This window comes from Crotalus tigris, unplaced genomic scaffold, assembly GCF_016545835.1.
Source record: "Crotalus tigris isolate CLP2741 ecotype Arizona unplaced genomic scaffold, ASM1654583v1 scf7180000018081.1164505, whole genome shotgun sequence".
Lineage (NCBI taxonomy): Eukaryota > Metazoa > Chordata > Lepidosauria > Squamata > Viperidae > Crotalus > Crotalus tigris.
Genome location: NW_024096813.1, coordinates 587,727 through 604,270, shown reverse-complemented (window position 1 = coordinate 604,270; position 16,544 = coordinate 587,727). Strand labels below are relative to the sequence as shown.

The window sequence follows — 16,544 nt, the reverse complement described above, 5'->3', positions numbered from 1 at the left end:
GGAGCTTGTCACTCTTCCAGAATGAATGGTGTAACTGAATTTCTGATGGTCACAAAGCTTTTGGGGAAGGAGACAGACAAGTTAATGTAAATATGAAATCCCTAATAGGTGTTCAAATGTGCTTATGAGCAGTTCCCTTGGCACCCACTAAACACCCATCCTATTTAATTTTTTCTTAGATTACTTTGACTTGAACTAAATGTTATATGCTAGAACAATCTTTATCTTCAGGAAGGCTTCATAGGAGGGTTTAGGACAGGGGTGGGGAACTCTAGCTGGCTCAGGCATTCTGGGAGTTAAAGTCGACAACTCATAAAGGGGTCATAGTTTCCCACCCCTGGTTTTTCAAATAATGAAAATGCCCTTGTGGTTTGTTCAGAAATATGCCCTCCTAGCTAGAAAAAATTCAGAGGCGAGGTATGATTGAACTTTAATCTCCTTGTGCTTAAAAAAAAACCTAGGCAGAATGAAATTTTTTCGGTTTATCTTCTGTTTTTTTAACTGCTAACTGCTGAAGGGCTAAGTACCGTGCAGTATCCATTTTCTTGGGAGAGCCCACAGCATGCTCTCAAAAAATCAAATATGCCCTCAGTGTCCAAATGGTTATTGATGCAGAAAAACATTTATCCTGCCATCTTTCTTTCCTTTCAAAATTCCAGAAGTTGAGTCAGCTTGGACACTGAGAAAAATTTTAACATACATTCAATGCCACTTTTGTTATTCCACCCACAATACAATAAAAGGACTAAGAGCACTGTGGATACATAAAAATGATAGCTGGAAGCTACCTGGCAGAAGCCAACCAAAAATGTTTTGACAAACCATTGTTTTTGTTTGTTTTAAGAGGGGTTCTTCGTGCTCTCTGAGTTGGTTGTTTTCTTGCAGACATTTCAATAACCAAACTAAGTAACACTAACAGTTTGTTTTAATTAAAGAGTGTTTAATTAAACACTAAGCTTCAGCACTAATCCTTGAAATTTTGGACTCTGGCTTTTGCCTAGAATGCCGAATGCCAAATACCAATGTTGGTATTGACCCCTATTTTTATTATTATGAATAATTTTATTAAAAATTAAAATTACAACAATAAAAACTAATACAAACTTTAAAAAAAGAATAAAAAGAAACATTGAAGGTACAGAAAAGAGAAAAGAAAAGGAAGAAAAATAAAAAATATAGTAAAGGAAAATAAAAAATAAAAAAAATGACTTTCTCCTTCATCACAACATATAAACAATTTCAGTAATTTCTCCTAAAATACAACAAATGATCTCTTCTTCCCATATCCTGACGTTATAAACAAATCTTTAAAGCCTTGTCATTTCAGTCCCAATGTCAGCAAAAGTCCATTAAAGGTTACCAGAGACAACAACAGCTTTTTGTGGAGCTGTCTTCAATCTGCCATTTTTGGCTGCTAGACCAGTATTTTTATTAGCTACTGTTATTGCCTGGTGGACATCTTAAGGTTCCTAGTCCAGCTCACACTTCTGGGACTGCCTTCTAATCACATAGCTGAAATTAGCAAAATTCTCTATAATTTTGAACAGAAAAAAAGAACATCTTACAGTCTGGAACCTGCAACTGGATTAATGTTGTTAAACAAATGCATATGAAATGTTATTAAAAATATAAGGGAATAAAGACAATTCCATCTTTGAGTTAAAAAAAAAGTAGCAAGTCTCCACCTGCTTAGCATTATCAGCCTGAGACCTTCGCACTCAAAGACACCTATGGCCTCTTGATTCTAAACCTAGTCTATCCCTGGTTTTAATTATGTACTATACTGTAGTAGTTTGGACTGTGATTTGGAAAGTTTCCAATTCAAATAGGACACCAATATTTTTTTTACTAGACAGCCAAATCACAATATCTCAAAACAGTAGATGTTGCAGAATATTGATCTGCTTACAAGACTGTACTTCATACAGTATATGTGAATCACTAGAAAGACTGATACAGCTATATAAACTACTAAGTGTTATGCTTTTCTGAGGAATATTATTGCATCTACTATAAATGAGATACGTAGATTTAAAAATCTGAAAGGCAAATTTCAAACATTCTGATTAAGGAATTCTTTCTACATAAGTTTAATAACAGAAATTTCATTATGCTCGGCACAGCACTCAATTCCATACAAGTTCTGTGATATTCTTTTGCCTGCAGTTCAAAAAAAGCATTTCACACCAAAACATTTAGAAGGCAATCTAAAATGAAAAACACAACAGAAATCCACAAATTGCAGCTATTATCATTTCCCCAGGCTTTGAGACTTGAGAATAATAAAAAAAGTCAATTTAACTTTTTATATTACTAACATTATTTTAATCTGGAAGCTTTTAAAAATCTATTCTAATAGATTTTTAAAAATGAAATGTGTAAATTTACATTTATATCTCTACATCCTCATCAAACCTCTTAATACTTTTTCCCTGAATTTGCCCAGCCCTAAAATGATAGTGGGAAATTCATGGTCCCCCTCTACTCTACCCAAGCACGACTAAAATATAACAATAAATATTATGGCAACAAGTTTGATTTTTTTAAAGCCATTTTCATCAAAACACATATCCAGTCATGAAAACATGAAATTTGGTGGAGACCATTCTTTTGTGGTCATCTCAGTATTTAAATATTTTTTAAATAAAGGCATGACCTCAGCCAGGTTTAACAGTATCACATTTTTTTCAAATATAAGAGTTTTCAGATCTTTAATATTAGACTATATCTATTTGCTCTCGAGACCCATGGCACCTGAAATTTCCTAAAAGCAGAACACTCAAATTTACACCTAAGATAAATCAGGTTGGAATGCTTACGTTTCTATTGAACCAGGGCTCTAAAGTGACATTTTGCCAGCCCATATCATAAAAATCACAAACTTTGTTTATTCTGAAAGTTTAGAAATTTAATTTGCTTAGAATGCCATACTTATCAATATTTCTATGAAGTTATGTAACAATTTCAAAAGGAGAAACAGAACTGGAAGAATTCTCTTTTTTGTATTTTTTTTTTGTATCTTTAGTGCCGCCTTCTGGCATTTCAGGAACAATACACTTATTTTTATATTAAAATCTATTAAATTCATTTGTAAAGGAGTTTACAGTACAGAATTAGGTGGAATCATTGAAATAACTTTCTAAATATGGTTTAAAAAATAAGTTTTCAATATCTAAGTGCAGAAAATCCCAACAAAGAAAGGAATTTCTACTTAAAATTTCACAAAATAGGCAAATGAAAGCAACCTTCAGCAAAACACAATTTTGGGAGAATCTTAAGAATCAACCCCTCCCTGGGAATGGATGAATTAGTCTTCCACCAATCTATATCATCGTAAAATGTGAGACAGACTCTCAAGCTTCATGCAAGATACATAAAATCCATGATTCTGTTCCATTTCAGTTCTCTGCTTATGTAATTTTAAAAATGAGAATGCAACTTTGCACTTAATTATATATTTCAAAAATACCTGTTAAAATATTTGCATTTCATAACTTATCTTTCCAGATGTCTAATTCCTCTCCTACTAACATGTTTTGACAATCGTAAATGTTAAGGCATAATTAAATTATTAATTGTATGACCATCCAGGTGGTGAGTATCATTCAGCTCACAGGAGACTTCAAACACCTTGACCACATCTGTAGTTAGGTATGGGATATATCTAGATAGCTTACCTTGGTCTGGAAGCAGCAGTAGAGCTGTGTTAAATAAGGATGCTTTCGTGCTAATGCCAGAATCCGCTTTTCTGTCATTGTACAGTCCACATCATCATCTTGAAGAATGACATCTTTCTTTAAGACTTTCACAGCATATACTTCATCTTTACCTTTGAGTTCCGCCAGCATGACCTAGAATCAAGGACAATGTCCCATTTATAAAATACATTTCACACTTTTCAAAAGTTACACCAATAACAACTGGGGGAAAATAAACAATCGCAAGCAACCTTGAAGCAAAATATTTTACAAAGGTCCTATGATCAATATCTATCTGCTCAACTGCACACAAATTTGTACATACAGTATCACTTAACAATTCAAGATGTAGTTTGACTTAGAGCTGTGAGCCCAATATAAAAAAGTAAGCAGTATCAGCTCCAACTGAGAAATCAGCTTTTCATGAAAGATATAGAACCAAATTCAGTACTCGTCATAGAGTTTAGTATCCATGTGAACAAGTAGACCCATTTATTGTCAGGGTACCTTTATAATTTAACATGAAGAAATTCTTGTGAATGATGAACCATGAAGAAATTTTTGCACATGTTCAAACAACTTCTGGACAGCTCCTATAGATGAGAGTATATTTGTAATCAATAGCAATATGCACATTCACACACTCAGAGTAGGGGGTTTCTATTGTTAATAATGCATTATTCTTAAATAAGTAAATGGAGTACTCCTACAAACCTAATTTTGAGCAATTGTAAAGGAATATTACAAAAAAGAACATATTTTTATCTTTAGAAGGCACTTATAAGCCAGCAGGAAAATGATACAGGGATACACATATAAGTATTTGTAATCCAGGATCTCTGGCACTGATTAGAAAACCAAGGATAAACACAATGATTCTGCTTTGAACCTGACTGATAAATTTCTGGTTTCAGTTCCATTAGAGGTCTCTCCAAGTAAACCAAGGCACATGAGGCTTATAAGATTTGCAAGTAAACCAGATAGCAAGCCTGCTTTATCACGTCTTACATACAGTAGCCATAAACTTTGGCCCCTTTGCCAACGTGGTTCAACATTCATTTCATTTCCTTGGTATAGTTTCCATTACTATACCAAGTCTTTCTGCTTCTGACTGCATGATCCTTATCCACTTGTTCATGAACTGACTCTGGAATGGATAGGGTGTGATGTGAATTTCCTCCTTAGTAAGTTTCAGTCAAATAGTTTGCATATTCCTTGCACCACACAATTTCAGTCTATGAATGCAATTATAACTGGAATAATCAAACTAGGTATTAGCTAGGTATAAACTGAGTAGACCACTATAGAGTTCTGCAAAGTCATTGTGTGATGACTTCATAAATAGACCATTAGTTGATCTAAGTCCCATAGATCACATCAACACAAAACAATTGCAAATAAAGTTATTGGACATGTAGTAAATAGTGTTCTTTAATTATGTTCCGTTAACCATATTAGTATTTAATAACAAATGAGATCATCAAAGACATTGAAAAGCTTATAAATTAGCCTTTACATTTATACTTCACAATACAGATGACAATGTCATCAAAACCAATCTACATTCAATATGGACCTAGATTTTGCTGCAGATGAGAGCCAAGATCAAGGCTTAGCAAAATTATACACTTACCAAAATTATACACTATGGGTTGGGACAGCCTACAGCCAAGTGATTCCTCTTTACCATAGCAACTTGCCTATTCACTCAGGCATGATAGTTGGTGACATGAACAGACACTGTAGTATGAAACTTATTGCCAGTACTCAACAGCAGTAGGAATGATAATGAGGAAGACGTTGAGCTGCAGCAGCTACCCTAAAGAACATGGATGCAGCATTGTCCAGATACATCAATGTTTGCAGTACAGTACTAGAACAAGCAGCTTTCTCCAATCATCTGGTTTCTAGTTTGACTAGAAATAACATACTTCCTAATCAGCAGTTGCAGATAGAAACATATAAAGGAAGTGAACCCGGAAAACATTCAAAGAATGTACCCTCACACAAGTGAGGGAATCATGGCAAAGTGAGATCTCTTTTTAAAATCGCACAGGTCTTCTTGAGTAAATACAGTATATTGGTCCCAATGAAAATGTTTGGCTCATATCTCTTCACATTTAGAATTGTAGGTATCCCTGATTATCTTGCATAGAGCTGAAGAAACCTACAATGGTTCTATAATTATAAAAAGTGAGATTTGTCATTACTTTTTTTCACTATTCTGTAACTGCTTTATAGGGTGTAGTGATTGGAGCTAGAACAAATACAGTCTAATATCTCATGCCATGTTATATTTACATGGCTGGTAAGTTGAAAAAATAAGCAAAAATTTGAATTGCAAGATCAGAAAAAACAAAATAGGAATCATCTACACAGAGAAGAAATGTCAGTCACCTGACAGAACACTTTCTGCAGTTTGGCTCATTGACAAACATAATTTAGCACTTCAATAAGTAGATATGTATTCAACTCACAGTATAATGCTGACATTTAAAAAAAAATCAAACTTTGAAATGAGAAACATTTCTACCACAGGATTTGAGGAAATTCACAGATATAGATTCCTGCTATAGTTCTTTTCTGTACATAGATGGCAACATATTCTTTTATAAGAACAAGTAAAACAATACAATATGATAAATTGTAATGTGTACAAAGATAGCAACTGAACAGAATGAAGATCTTGATCTTCTGCAACTACATCTCCAACATCAGGTTTTGTCAAATTACTCTCCTGAAGTTATATTGGCTTATGATTTTATCTAAGGTCAGAAATTCCTAGAAGGCATCATGCCTACGTTATCTATTGATTCAAACTAGCTCACAAGGCAGCAGCATCTGAAGGAGACTGAAGTCAGGATGATCTGACAACAATCCATTGTACCTACCAGCTTAGAACTGAAACCACTTAATGGATCATCAAGTTTGTCTGTGCAACCAAGTTTCTAAAATCAATGCACAAAGTATATTTGTACTGAGTAGATAGGATAGAAAAATTTAACAAATAGTGTCATAAACAACTGGAGAAACCAATGTCAAATTGTAATTTATTTGTAAGATTTATACAATGGCAGAGATTGGTCTCCTGTTGAGAACGATCACATGACTTTACAAATGACTCCCCCAACTACTTCCAGATCCCCAAATCATGGAAACAAATATCATCAATGTAGGCTGGGTATAGAGTGCTATGAATTTCCTATAATATTTCAGGCATGCATTTAGCTTTTCTTGTCATTCTATTGGATTCCTTTCTGTTCTATTTTTAAAAAGTATTTACATTTAAATCCCTAGAGATTTTGGGCAATGTACAAGCAAGAAACAAGGAAAAATAATATAGGAATAAAATCAAAACATAAATTAAGACCGATGACTGATAACAATGAATGAGCTGCCAAAGACTCATGAAATAAAATGGATTTAATTGGTTTTAGAATGTCAGCAGTTGGGCCTCGTGTACTTCTGGGAGCAGAAGGTCTGAAGGATGGGGGCCACCACAAAGAAGATGGTGTTTTATCCTTATTTAATGGGGAATGTATGGGGGGTGATTTTTAACAGCCCTTCTATAAGTGAACAAACTGGACAAGACAATCTAATACTGATAATGTGATGCCTGATAAATCCTATTTACTGAGCTACATATTTTGAAGGAAATAAAAGCACTTTGAACTGGCCCCAGAAGTCTAATACCAACTAATAGATTGATATTAATATTATTCTATATAGATAAGTATTAACAAGGCACAGTAATACAGTCCTGTGTAGTATAAACAGAGGCATAGAATCAAAATCACGCAAAGTATTAGTATCACTTTATAAAACCCTATTAAGACCACACCTGGAATACTGTAGCCAATTTTGGTCACCATATCACAAAAAAGATGTTGAGAGTTTGGAAAAAAAAATCAGAGAAGAGCAACTAAGATGAACAAAGGCCTGGACATATGAAGAACGGCTCTGGGGCTTGGGTTTGGCTAGTCTTAAGAAAAGAAAAAATAGCAGAGACATGATAGTAGTATTCCGATATTTGAGGGGCTGCCACAAAGAAGAGGGAATCATGTTATTCACCAGAGCACCAGAGGGAAGGACAAGAAACAATGGTTGGAAACTGATCAAAGAGAGAAGCAACCTGGAATTAAGGAGAATCTTCCTGACAGTGAGGACAATTAATCAGTGGAACAGCTTGCTTCAAGAAATCGTGGGCACTCCATCACTGGAGATTTTTAAGAAGAGACTAGAGAGTCACTTGTCTGAGATAGTGTAGGTTCTCCTGCTTGAGCAGGGGGCTGGACTAGAAGACCTCCAAAGTCCCTTCCTATTCTATTCTATTCTATTCTATTCTATTCTATTCTATTCTATTCTATTCTATTCTATTCTATTCTATTCTATTCTATTCTATTTGCAACTTCTGGATCATGTTCAAAGACATATGCCATTCCAAGGCTGTTTTTGGCAAAACAGAAGTTGCACATCCTGACCTTAATTTCATGTGACAAAGAATGTATTTGTATATGGACAGTAATTATAATGGTACATGAGAAAGATTTAGAGAGGATGAAGAGATGGTGCCTAAGGAACAGTCAGATAGGGGACCCCATAGCCTGCAGCTGGATAATAGATGAAGAAAGAGGCTCAGAAGGGACCCTCCCAAGCTTCTCAAGCTGTAAAGGAGAATGGGCAGGAGTTCTCTACTTTCAGACTTGCAATATTCTGTTAATGTTTCCTTACAATAAAGTAAAATTCGTTCATCTGATCATGTTATCTATCTAGTCTACCTGAGAAGCCTGTAATATTTTAAACTTAGGAGTCATGATGAGGCATGTGACCAAGAAGAACCAAGTAGCAATTGTAGGGTGCTCACCTTTCCAAAGCTGCCTTTTCCTAATACTTTAATGAAGTTAAATTCCTCAAGGCCCATTCGCTTTGTCTGAGCTTTGACTTCTCCATTTTCCCCATTCTCCCCAGGTGTGTTAAGTTGGTTGTCAGTTGAGCTGGTTGCTGCTCCCCTGTGTTCTTCTCCCCGATTGTCAAATGATAATGCTTTCCTAATGTTATTTTCAAGCTCTTTGATTTCTGTGTGAAGACAAAAAAAGTACTGACAGGCAAGATATTTTACAAAAACCTCTGCAGGATTTTATATTAATTTTAGAGACAGATGAATTATATCAGATGCTTTTTGAGTCACAAACAATGAGAGATTATGGTCCATCCCAATTTTATGCATACTTTCTTGACTGAATTTAAACTGGTCTAGGTTTATGGGGAAACGTATGCCTCAAGTAGAGAGCAGCCTATCAGATTTTGGCTCTGCTCCAGGATTCCTTTGGGAGATTCTGAACCCTTGAAAGATTCCCTGACACTGCACACTGGAGACTTGGGATGTGACATAGAATTGGGTTGTTTTGTCATTTTTAGGCAGCAATGATAAACTGAGGCTCCAGGGCTATCTATACCTCCAAAATGTCTTCTAAGTATTAATATTGATAACTAGTGGTATAATTTTTTGCCATTTTGAAATTTAAATACAAATAAAAAGCTCTAAATGCATCATAAAAAAGAAGAAATAATCGAGTGACAACTATTTGTCTCTTAACTCCATTCATTGTGGACACACAAAAGACACTGCCAAACTTTGGTTTTTCTTGTTTGAGATTATTAATTATTAATGGTTTAATCATTGGGATTTTTTAAAAAATAGTTACAATGTTGGGTCAGACAAGATTTTAAGGCTTTTTGGAATGCTATCAGCATGGGAGGTATACAATGCTTAAGGGGACATCATACCAGGCACTGCTACAAGAAAAATATGCTTCCTGTATCCCAAAATATGACACTGCTTAATTGAAGGGATCTGAAATAGGCCCACTCTGCCAAATCATATTGGGCAGGCAGCAATCACAGAAGATAGGCAGTCCTGCAAATAGGTAGACCCTGTGCCAGGTAGGGTTTCACAGGTGATAACCAGGACCTTGAATTACACCCGGAAGCACAATGGCAATCGGTATAGCTGAAGAAGCAGAGATGTCACATTAGTGTGCTGAGACAAAGCAATCACTGCTAATTCTGGACCAATTGAAGCTTTCAGGGAAGGGGGGTGTCTTCAAGGGAGCCCCATGTAGACTGCACTGCAACAATCACACTGTGAAGTGTCAAGGGCACGAGTGACTATCTGAAGGCTGACTGATTCAGATTATGATATTGTTTAAAGGTTGAGTGTTCTTTAAATTAGAACTGGTGGAGCTGCATTTTTAAATGACTTAGTTTAGTCAAACTGTTAAGGTAAATGCAATTTATTTATTAGCAAAAAAATATGTTCATGAACCTTGATCACATGGGGAAGTTGGTGCTGACTTTGATCTGTCATCTTCTCCTGGTGAGGATCCAGGAACTGGCGGTTGAGATTCTGCACCTGGAACAAGCTAAGAATAATCCAACAAAAAAGATACTTAATCATGTGCTCTTCTGACATGGCATTTATGAGACAATAAAGATGTAACTTCACATAACAATGCTTTTCTGCACTGGAGAAAGGCAATTGAAAATACATTTTATCTTTAATCAAAGTTTAAATTTGGAGTTCATCTTTAAAAGGTATTCAACTTTTAAACCTCTTTAAAAATGTTAACTTTTGAAATAGGATTTTAATAAAATCTTGATGGAAGCAATAGATATACTTCTAACAAAATATTGATGACATATGAAACTGTGCAAGACTAAAATCTGAGTGGGTTTTAGATAGATTATGTTCACCAAAGCATAAGGATGCTGATTTAATAATTTTTGTAGGCACATGAGCCAAAAGGAAGATACAATTTCATGCTAAGATTTAAACATATATAGCTTGATCAGAAATCATCACTGAGCCCAAAGTACCCAACAGCAATTTCAAGACTATGATAACCATTAAGAAATCTGTGCTGTTTTTTGTGCAGAGCCTCTCTTGGAAATGCTCAGTGTTCCATATAAAAAAGATGTGAGAATTTATTATCAATAAATATATTTTTCTGTGTCAGCCCCTCCCCCTTGCTTTGTGGTACAGCTTCCCTTGGAGGACTGGTTAGCACCAGTCATGATGTCATTCTGCAAGGCTAAAGAGAACTCTTCCTTAAGACTTTTCAATTTTGATATTGTGTTGCTATGACTGGTTGGCACCACCTAGTGTTATTATTTTTCTGTTTTTATTGTTCTATACTGTTCTTTGATCCACCATTTTATTTGTATATCTGCTTTATGTTAGAAGTGACTGTGAGTTGATCCATGCTTGCTAATATTAAGTTCATTAAATAAATATATATATGACAATATTAAGTGAAAAAGCAGCACATGCATGCTATTTCTCCTTCACTATTAAAGTCAATGAAGCAACTGCAAAAAGCAATGTTTTCAATCCTTTAGACACCTAGCTGGGAGAAAGCCATACTATCCATAATAGGATTTACATATTGGTGTACACAGATTGTATTGAACATATATCTCTTGGTACAACTAATATATTAGCTGTATGTATGTTATGCTTTCCAACTGATTTGTATTTGTGTGGAAGGATCAGTTTTGCAAATATCTACTGAATTGTTTCAGAAGAATGTTATTTTGCTGTGTTTCCATCTGACATCATTGTAATAGCATGGAGGGCAGAGAGTTTTTCAACTAGATAAGAATATTTACATTTAAGAGTATTTACATTCATGTGTGTTCTCAGAAAGGGACTTCAAAGCAGTGGCTATGATGTTTATGTGGCTTCCTGACAAGAAATGTTCTTTCTAACAATTGATAAAAGAATGCAACCATCTGTGACTTCACTGCTACTAAGGTTAAATGAGTCTAAGGGACAAATTGTTAATAATTGTCCCTTCATATGTTTCATATGCATGATGCAGCTTCAGGTTTTGATTATAATTTAATTAATTACAGAGATGGAAGACAGGAGAAATTGGGGAACTGGAAATTTATATCTTTCCTTCCAGTATGTAGAGACTTTCTCACCCAAAACTCAGATCCTTTATGATCTGATTTATGATAACCATAAATTCATTTCTATTGGATTACTTCTGTGAGGAAAATTGTTCACAGCTAGCAAGAGAACAGAACTGTACCCTCCCATTCCTGTTGTGCTGCAAACACCTACCCTTAAGATTTTTAATCGGGAATAAAGGGCTTTTTGTCTGATGTCACATATATTTTCAGGGTATCCTTTAGTTTTCAGTCTCTTCAAAGAATTAATCTGGTATTGTTGTTCTAAAGCAGGACATCGGGTATTTACTTGGGCCATGTAATTTAACAGAAGGGAAGAATAAATGTGTGGACGGTAATCATATTCATTTTCTTTAATTAAAATAACTAAACTTATTTGTGTTAACCTACAACATGCCAGTCAAAGGGTTAAAGTGGCTTCAGATTGAAACAGGTTATGTACCCTGATTGATGGTGCTTGTGTACAGAAACTCTAGGTGAAATGCAAATTCATGGACTTCAAATTCAATGTCAAGCCTTATTCAGAGGTAACTTGATACAGTTACTACGGTATGTCAAGAAAAACTTAGAATTTGTTCAAAATGCAACAGTCTAAATCTAATTTCTTTCTGTCATAATTATTTAAAGCCAGAAAAAAATACAGTATACTATAGTACATTATACGTGATGCAGGTTTGTTGTAGCAAAAGTCATCTGCAAATCAGGAATTCAGCAATGATTAAAACACCCCTGTCCAATTTTTTATCATCTAGATACATTATAGATGGATTACAGCTCTATAATTTAGATATCACCAAATTAAAGAAGGTTATTTTAAATACTTACCTTGACTTATGACAGCATTATCTGTTACCACTCCACATTACTGGCTGCTATTTTGTAAAGAAAGGGAGTAGGCCAACATTTTCAGTGGCACCAGAAACACATAATTGGGATGGATGAAATATTTCCAGGTCATTGCTACTTTTACACGTTTTATCCAGATAACACAGAAGCATTGTACTGTCATGCTTTTACATTAACTTACAAATTTCTCTCTAAAAATGTATTCTAAATGTATATTTTAAATTGCTGAAGTCTTTTCAGCAATTCGTTGTTGTGAAATCTGATAGACAGCTGAAGTCCAATCTGCCCATTGGTTTGTGAAGGTCAATATCAGGTCATTTTGTTTAAGAATTGACCAATACAGTCCTTGAGGATCCTTAAATCAACCAGAATATATAGTTATGCTCTGAAATTCAAACTAAAATAAAAGGACACAAGATGTCTCCATGCTTCACAGTGCAGAGCCATTATTAGTTCATATTTTAAACTGTTTCCTTGGTTACCTTCTTCCTCCTTTGTCCGCTATTAGTGATCTTATCTGGAGTAACGCCGAGATCCGCAAGTACTTTAGCTATCCCTCTGGCATCTACTCCACAGTTGGGTGCTACGTTTGTTTCACAGCGTCTATGTACATTCATCTTGCAAACTGTAATTTAAACCAACAGAAGGGGAGAGGGCAAGAGAGATCCAGGTTAAATAAGATTAAGCTGTCCTGATATATTACTATCTGTTATTTATCTTTATTATTTATGAAATCCTCTTTATAGTCCCTGTAGCGAGAATCTGGTTTAAGTGAAAATAGACTAAACAGATTTGTGACAATTCAGATATGTTTTATTCTATAAAGAACTGGCTTGCAGGATCAAACTAAAGAGTAACTCAGGGATGAACAATACTCTCCTCATTTTGGGTCTTACAGGGCCCTTCAGATTACTGCTGAATTTGGGTAGGATCCAATCCAATTCATCAGTACAATTTTGGGGCCATTTACAACCCCCCCCCCAATATAGAAAATAAGCTCAATAATTGTTCCTTACAAAACAAATTTCCTAACTCACCAAAAATGGTAAAGAAACTTGGGAAATTTTGACCTTGCATGACATTATGGTTGCTTAGAAAAACAGAACACTGCTGGGGGGGGGGGGAACAGAAATTAAGCATGGAGTCTGATTGAAAAAGTTCTTTAATCTGGCCCTGTTCTCATTGCAATCTTTTGTACAACAGCAGTCAAATAAATACACTCTAGGGACTTGTTCCTGTCTCTCCTTCAAATGTTTGGCTACAAAGGTTCAATAGTAGTCTTTCTGGAAAATAAATCAACACATCCATTGTGGTACAGAAATAAGAAGGATCATGAAGATCCAGGTCACATTGTCATGAAATTCACAAGCTGACTCTTCAGTCGAACCTAGGACTTTTGTGAGGAGGGAACTACTTGAACCTGCTTGAGTTCCTGAAGGAAATATGGGAGACAAATGCAATGAACAAGGAAAAGAAGAAAGCAAAACAAGCAAGATTTTGTAAGATTGTAGAGTGAATTATATATAGCTAAAATCAATATGAGGACACTTCAACATTTTTGATAACTCAAAGAGTTTTAATATTGTTAAACAGAACAATATTTTGTTGCCATTTTTTTTAAAAGCCAGTTCTAGTAACTTTGGTGCATATTCCTGATTCTCTACCTTCATTCACAGAAGTCTTCACTTATCTATAAGTTCATCCCGTTCTCTGGGCTTTTATCTTATCCTCTTTTGGACACAGCATGTTTTCATTTCAGCTTACCACTTTGATCATCATATCTCAGTCACTCCTCCAAGATCTCCCTGAAGTCCCTTCTTTCAAATTCCCCTTATTTTATTTTCCCTCCATCTCTATATCACAGCTACCTCTGAACTCCATTTCCTGCTTGCTAGAGGTCTCCCTTTGCACATCCCTATAACCCTCTCATCCTCTAATCACCCCATAGTAGTCTTCTTGTTATTTCTGTGCCACAACAGCTCTCTGAAACTATGTTTCAGCTTTCATTTCTTTATTTGGCTTAGTTTAATTCCCCTTACATTATCTCTGTGTTTCCTCTGTCGAGATTCACTTGTTCTCTTTGCCATCTAACCAAAAACCTTTACTCCCTGAGTGGAAAATAACTGACAAGCGGGGCTGTGCATATAGCTAACTGGCTTTCAATAAATAGGGATAACTGGCAGCAACTCCACCAGTTATAGCTGTTACCATGGTCATAGGAACACAAGCATTTCCCACATCATCCTGCCTGTTTGCAGAAGAAGCTGCAAACAACCCTTAAATTAAGACAAAAAAAGAAATAATATGCTTCACATAAATATATTGATTTCAAATGTACAAGTAGAAGCAGCTAATAAATGGGAAGAGATTATTTAACATCCAACCTCTTTTTTGGGGGGGGGGATCACTGTCATTGCACTTGTTCAAGTGCTTTCTTGAGGAGGAAATTGAGATAACATATGCAGATTTTGCAGAAATGAAATAAAAAGGTAAGGAAATTTGTGGGAGAAAATTTCTCTGTACCAAATTGATGCACAGATTGCTACAAATCCGGTGGAAAAAAAATAATTTGAGTATCTTTATGTCCATCTTACAATCCTATTCTTTCCTGTTTTGTTCTCATTATGACTGGAGCAATGCCACAGAACGAAAGAATATTAAAAAGCTGAGATTTCTGTTTGCCCTTTTACCCAAAGAAAAAGGTCATTGAGTTTCCAAAACAGCATCCTTCTAGAATGCCCCTTCAGTTATTCAGAAATCAAAATTCTCACATGATTGATCTCTGTTTTTTCTAAGTCTTTATTGAGAAAAAGAGACCAAAGCTTACTGTGAAACCTAACATGGCCCAATATTGCATTTTATTAAAACACTCAGGTTACTAAGGAAAAGTAGAAATATCTCCCACCCAGATTCGAAAAGGCCAGTATGAAAGATGATAGCAGTGGTTGAACATGCCTATTTCCCCTGGTCTTTCTCTTTGAAATATTTGAGATTCTTTCTGTGCTGTTTGCAGTGAGAAAGAAATAAGTAAAGGGAATATCTGAAGTAGTAAACTTTTTCCCTTACGTGTGCTTTGGCAGATATAACAGAGTATCAATGCAAATATATAACACCCATTATGAAAATGAAATGGCAAAATAGAGAATGCCATGACCTTGACCACTAAAAATTTTACATTGGAGTCAAAGTTTATAGCATTTCTCTGTACTCTAGCATAAATTCTAATACTGGCAGAGATGTTTGGACAGGTTTTCAAAGAAAGTTATTTATTGCTTTTATTTTCTAGTTTTCAAATGCATGCAAAGTTCCATACAAAAATGTATATTTTAGAAGAATGCATATAGTTCACGTTTTCATGCTGAGTTGCGTGGTGGGATATATGCATACCTACTGATGCCATAATAAAACAAAACAGGTTCATGGATCTATAAAAATATTAAATTGGTGCAAAGATCTGTGGTAAGACTATGCTGTTAAATATCTAATGTTGGCTCTCTTCCCAGTCCAACAAAAAACATTAATGTCAGCATTTAATAATCAGAGATTTTTGTTTTAGCTTTGGAATATAACCTTGGTGCTCTTGGATTTATATTTTAATGGAAAGACAAAAAATGAAAAGAAACAAATTTGGGATATTTTGGTTTAAGTTGTGTGTTTGCCATGCGTTCATTATTTCATTTCCATCTCTCTGTTTTTCCACCTACAAAATAAGGTAGTGTCCCATTTCCTACGAATTGAAGTAGTGACTATATTGCAAATTCAAACTGATATGTAAGTTATAACCAGGAATGGATGTGCCATATGAAAGCTAGATAATGTTATTCCTAATAAAATTTAAGAGAGATCTTAAGTTTATTTAGCAAGTATGCTAGTTCACATCAGATGTCCTCTCACCCCATGAAGCTCATGTGGGGATTGTGCTAATTTAACATCAGTTGTAACTAGTGAAAAGAACATACCAACGAGAATAGATTAAATGCACACAACAAATACATGGTTGTGTATACAGAGTCAGGAATTATGTTA

The 16,544-nt window shown here is 35.1% G+C and overlaps 1 protein-coding gene across 2 annotated transcripts in view; it reads right to left on the bottom strand.

Moving 5' to 3' along the window:
• PRKCE (protein kinase C epsilon) overlaps window positions 1-16,544 on the bottom strand; it is a 290,277-nt gene that overhangs the window by 57,099 nt on the left and 216,634 nt on the right. For both annotated transcript variants that reach the window (XM_039347470.1, XM_039347471.1), the window contains 4 exons: window positions 13,001-13,143; window positions 10,024-10,120; window positions 8,563-8,774; window positions 3,678-3,851 (listed from right to left, as the gene is read on the bottom strand). In XM_039347470.1, coding sequence (XP_039203404.1) covers window positions 3,678-3,851; window positions 8,563-8,774; window positions 10,024-10,120; window positions 13,001-13,143 — 626 coding nt within the window. The remainder of the gene's footprint in view (window positions 1-3,677; window positions 3,852-8,562; window positions 8,775-10,023; window positions 10,121-13,000; window positions 13,144-16,544) is intronic.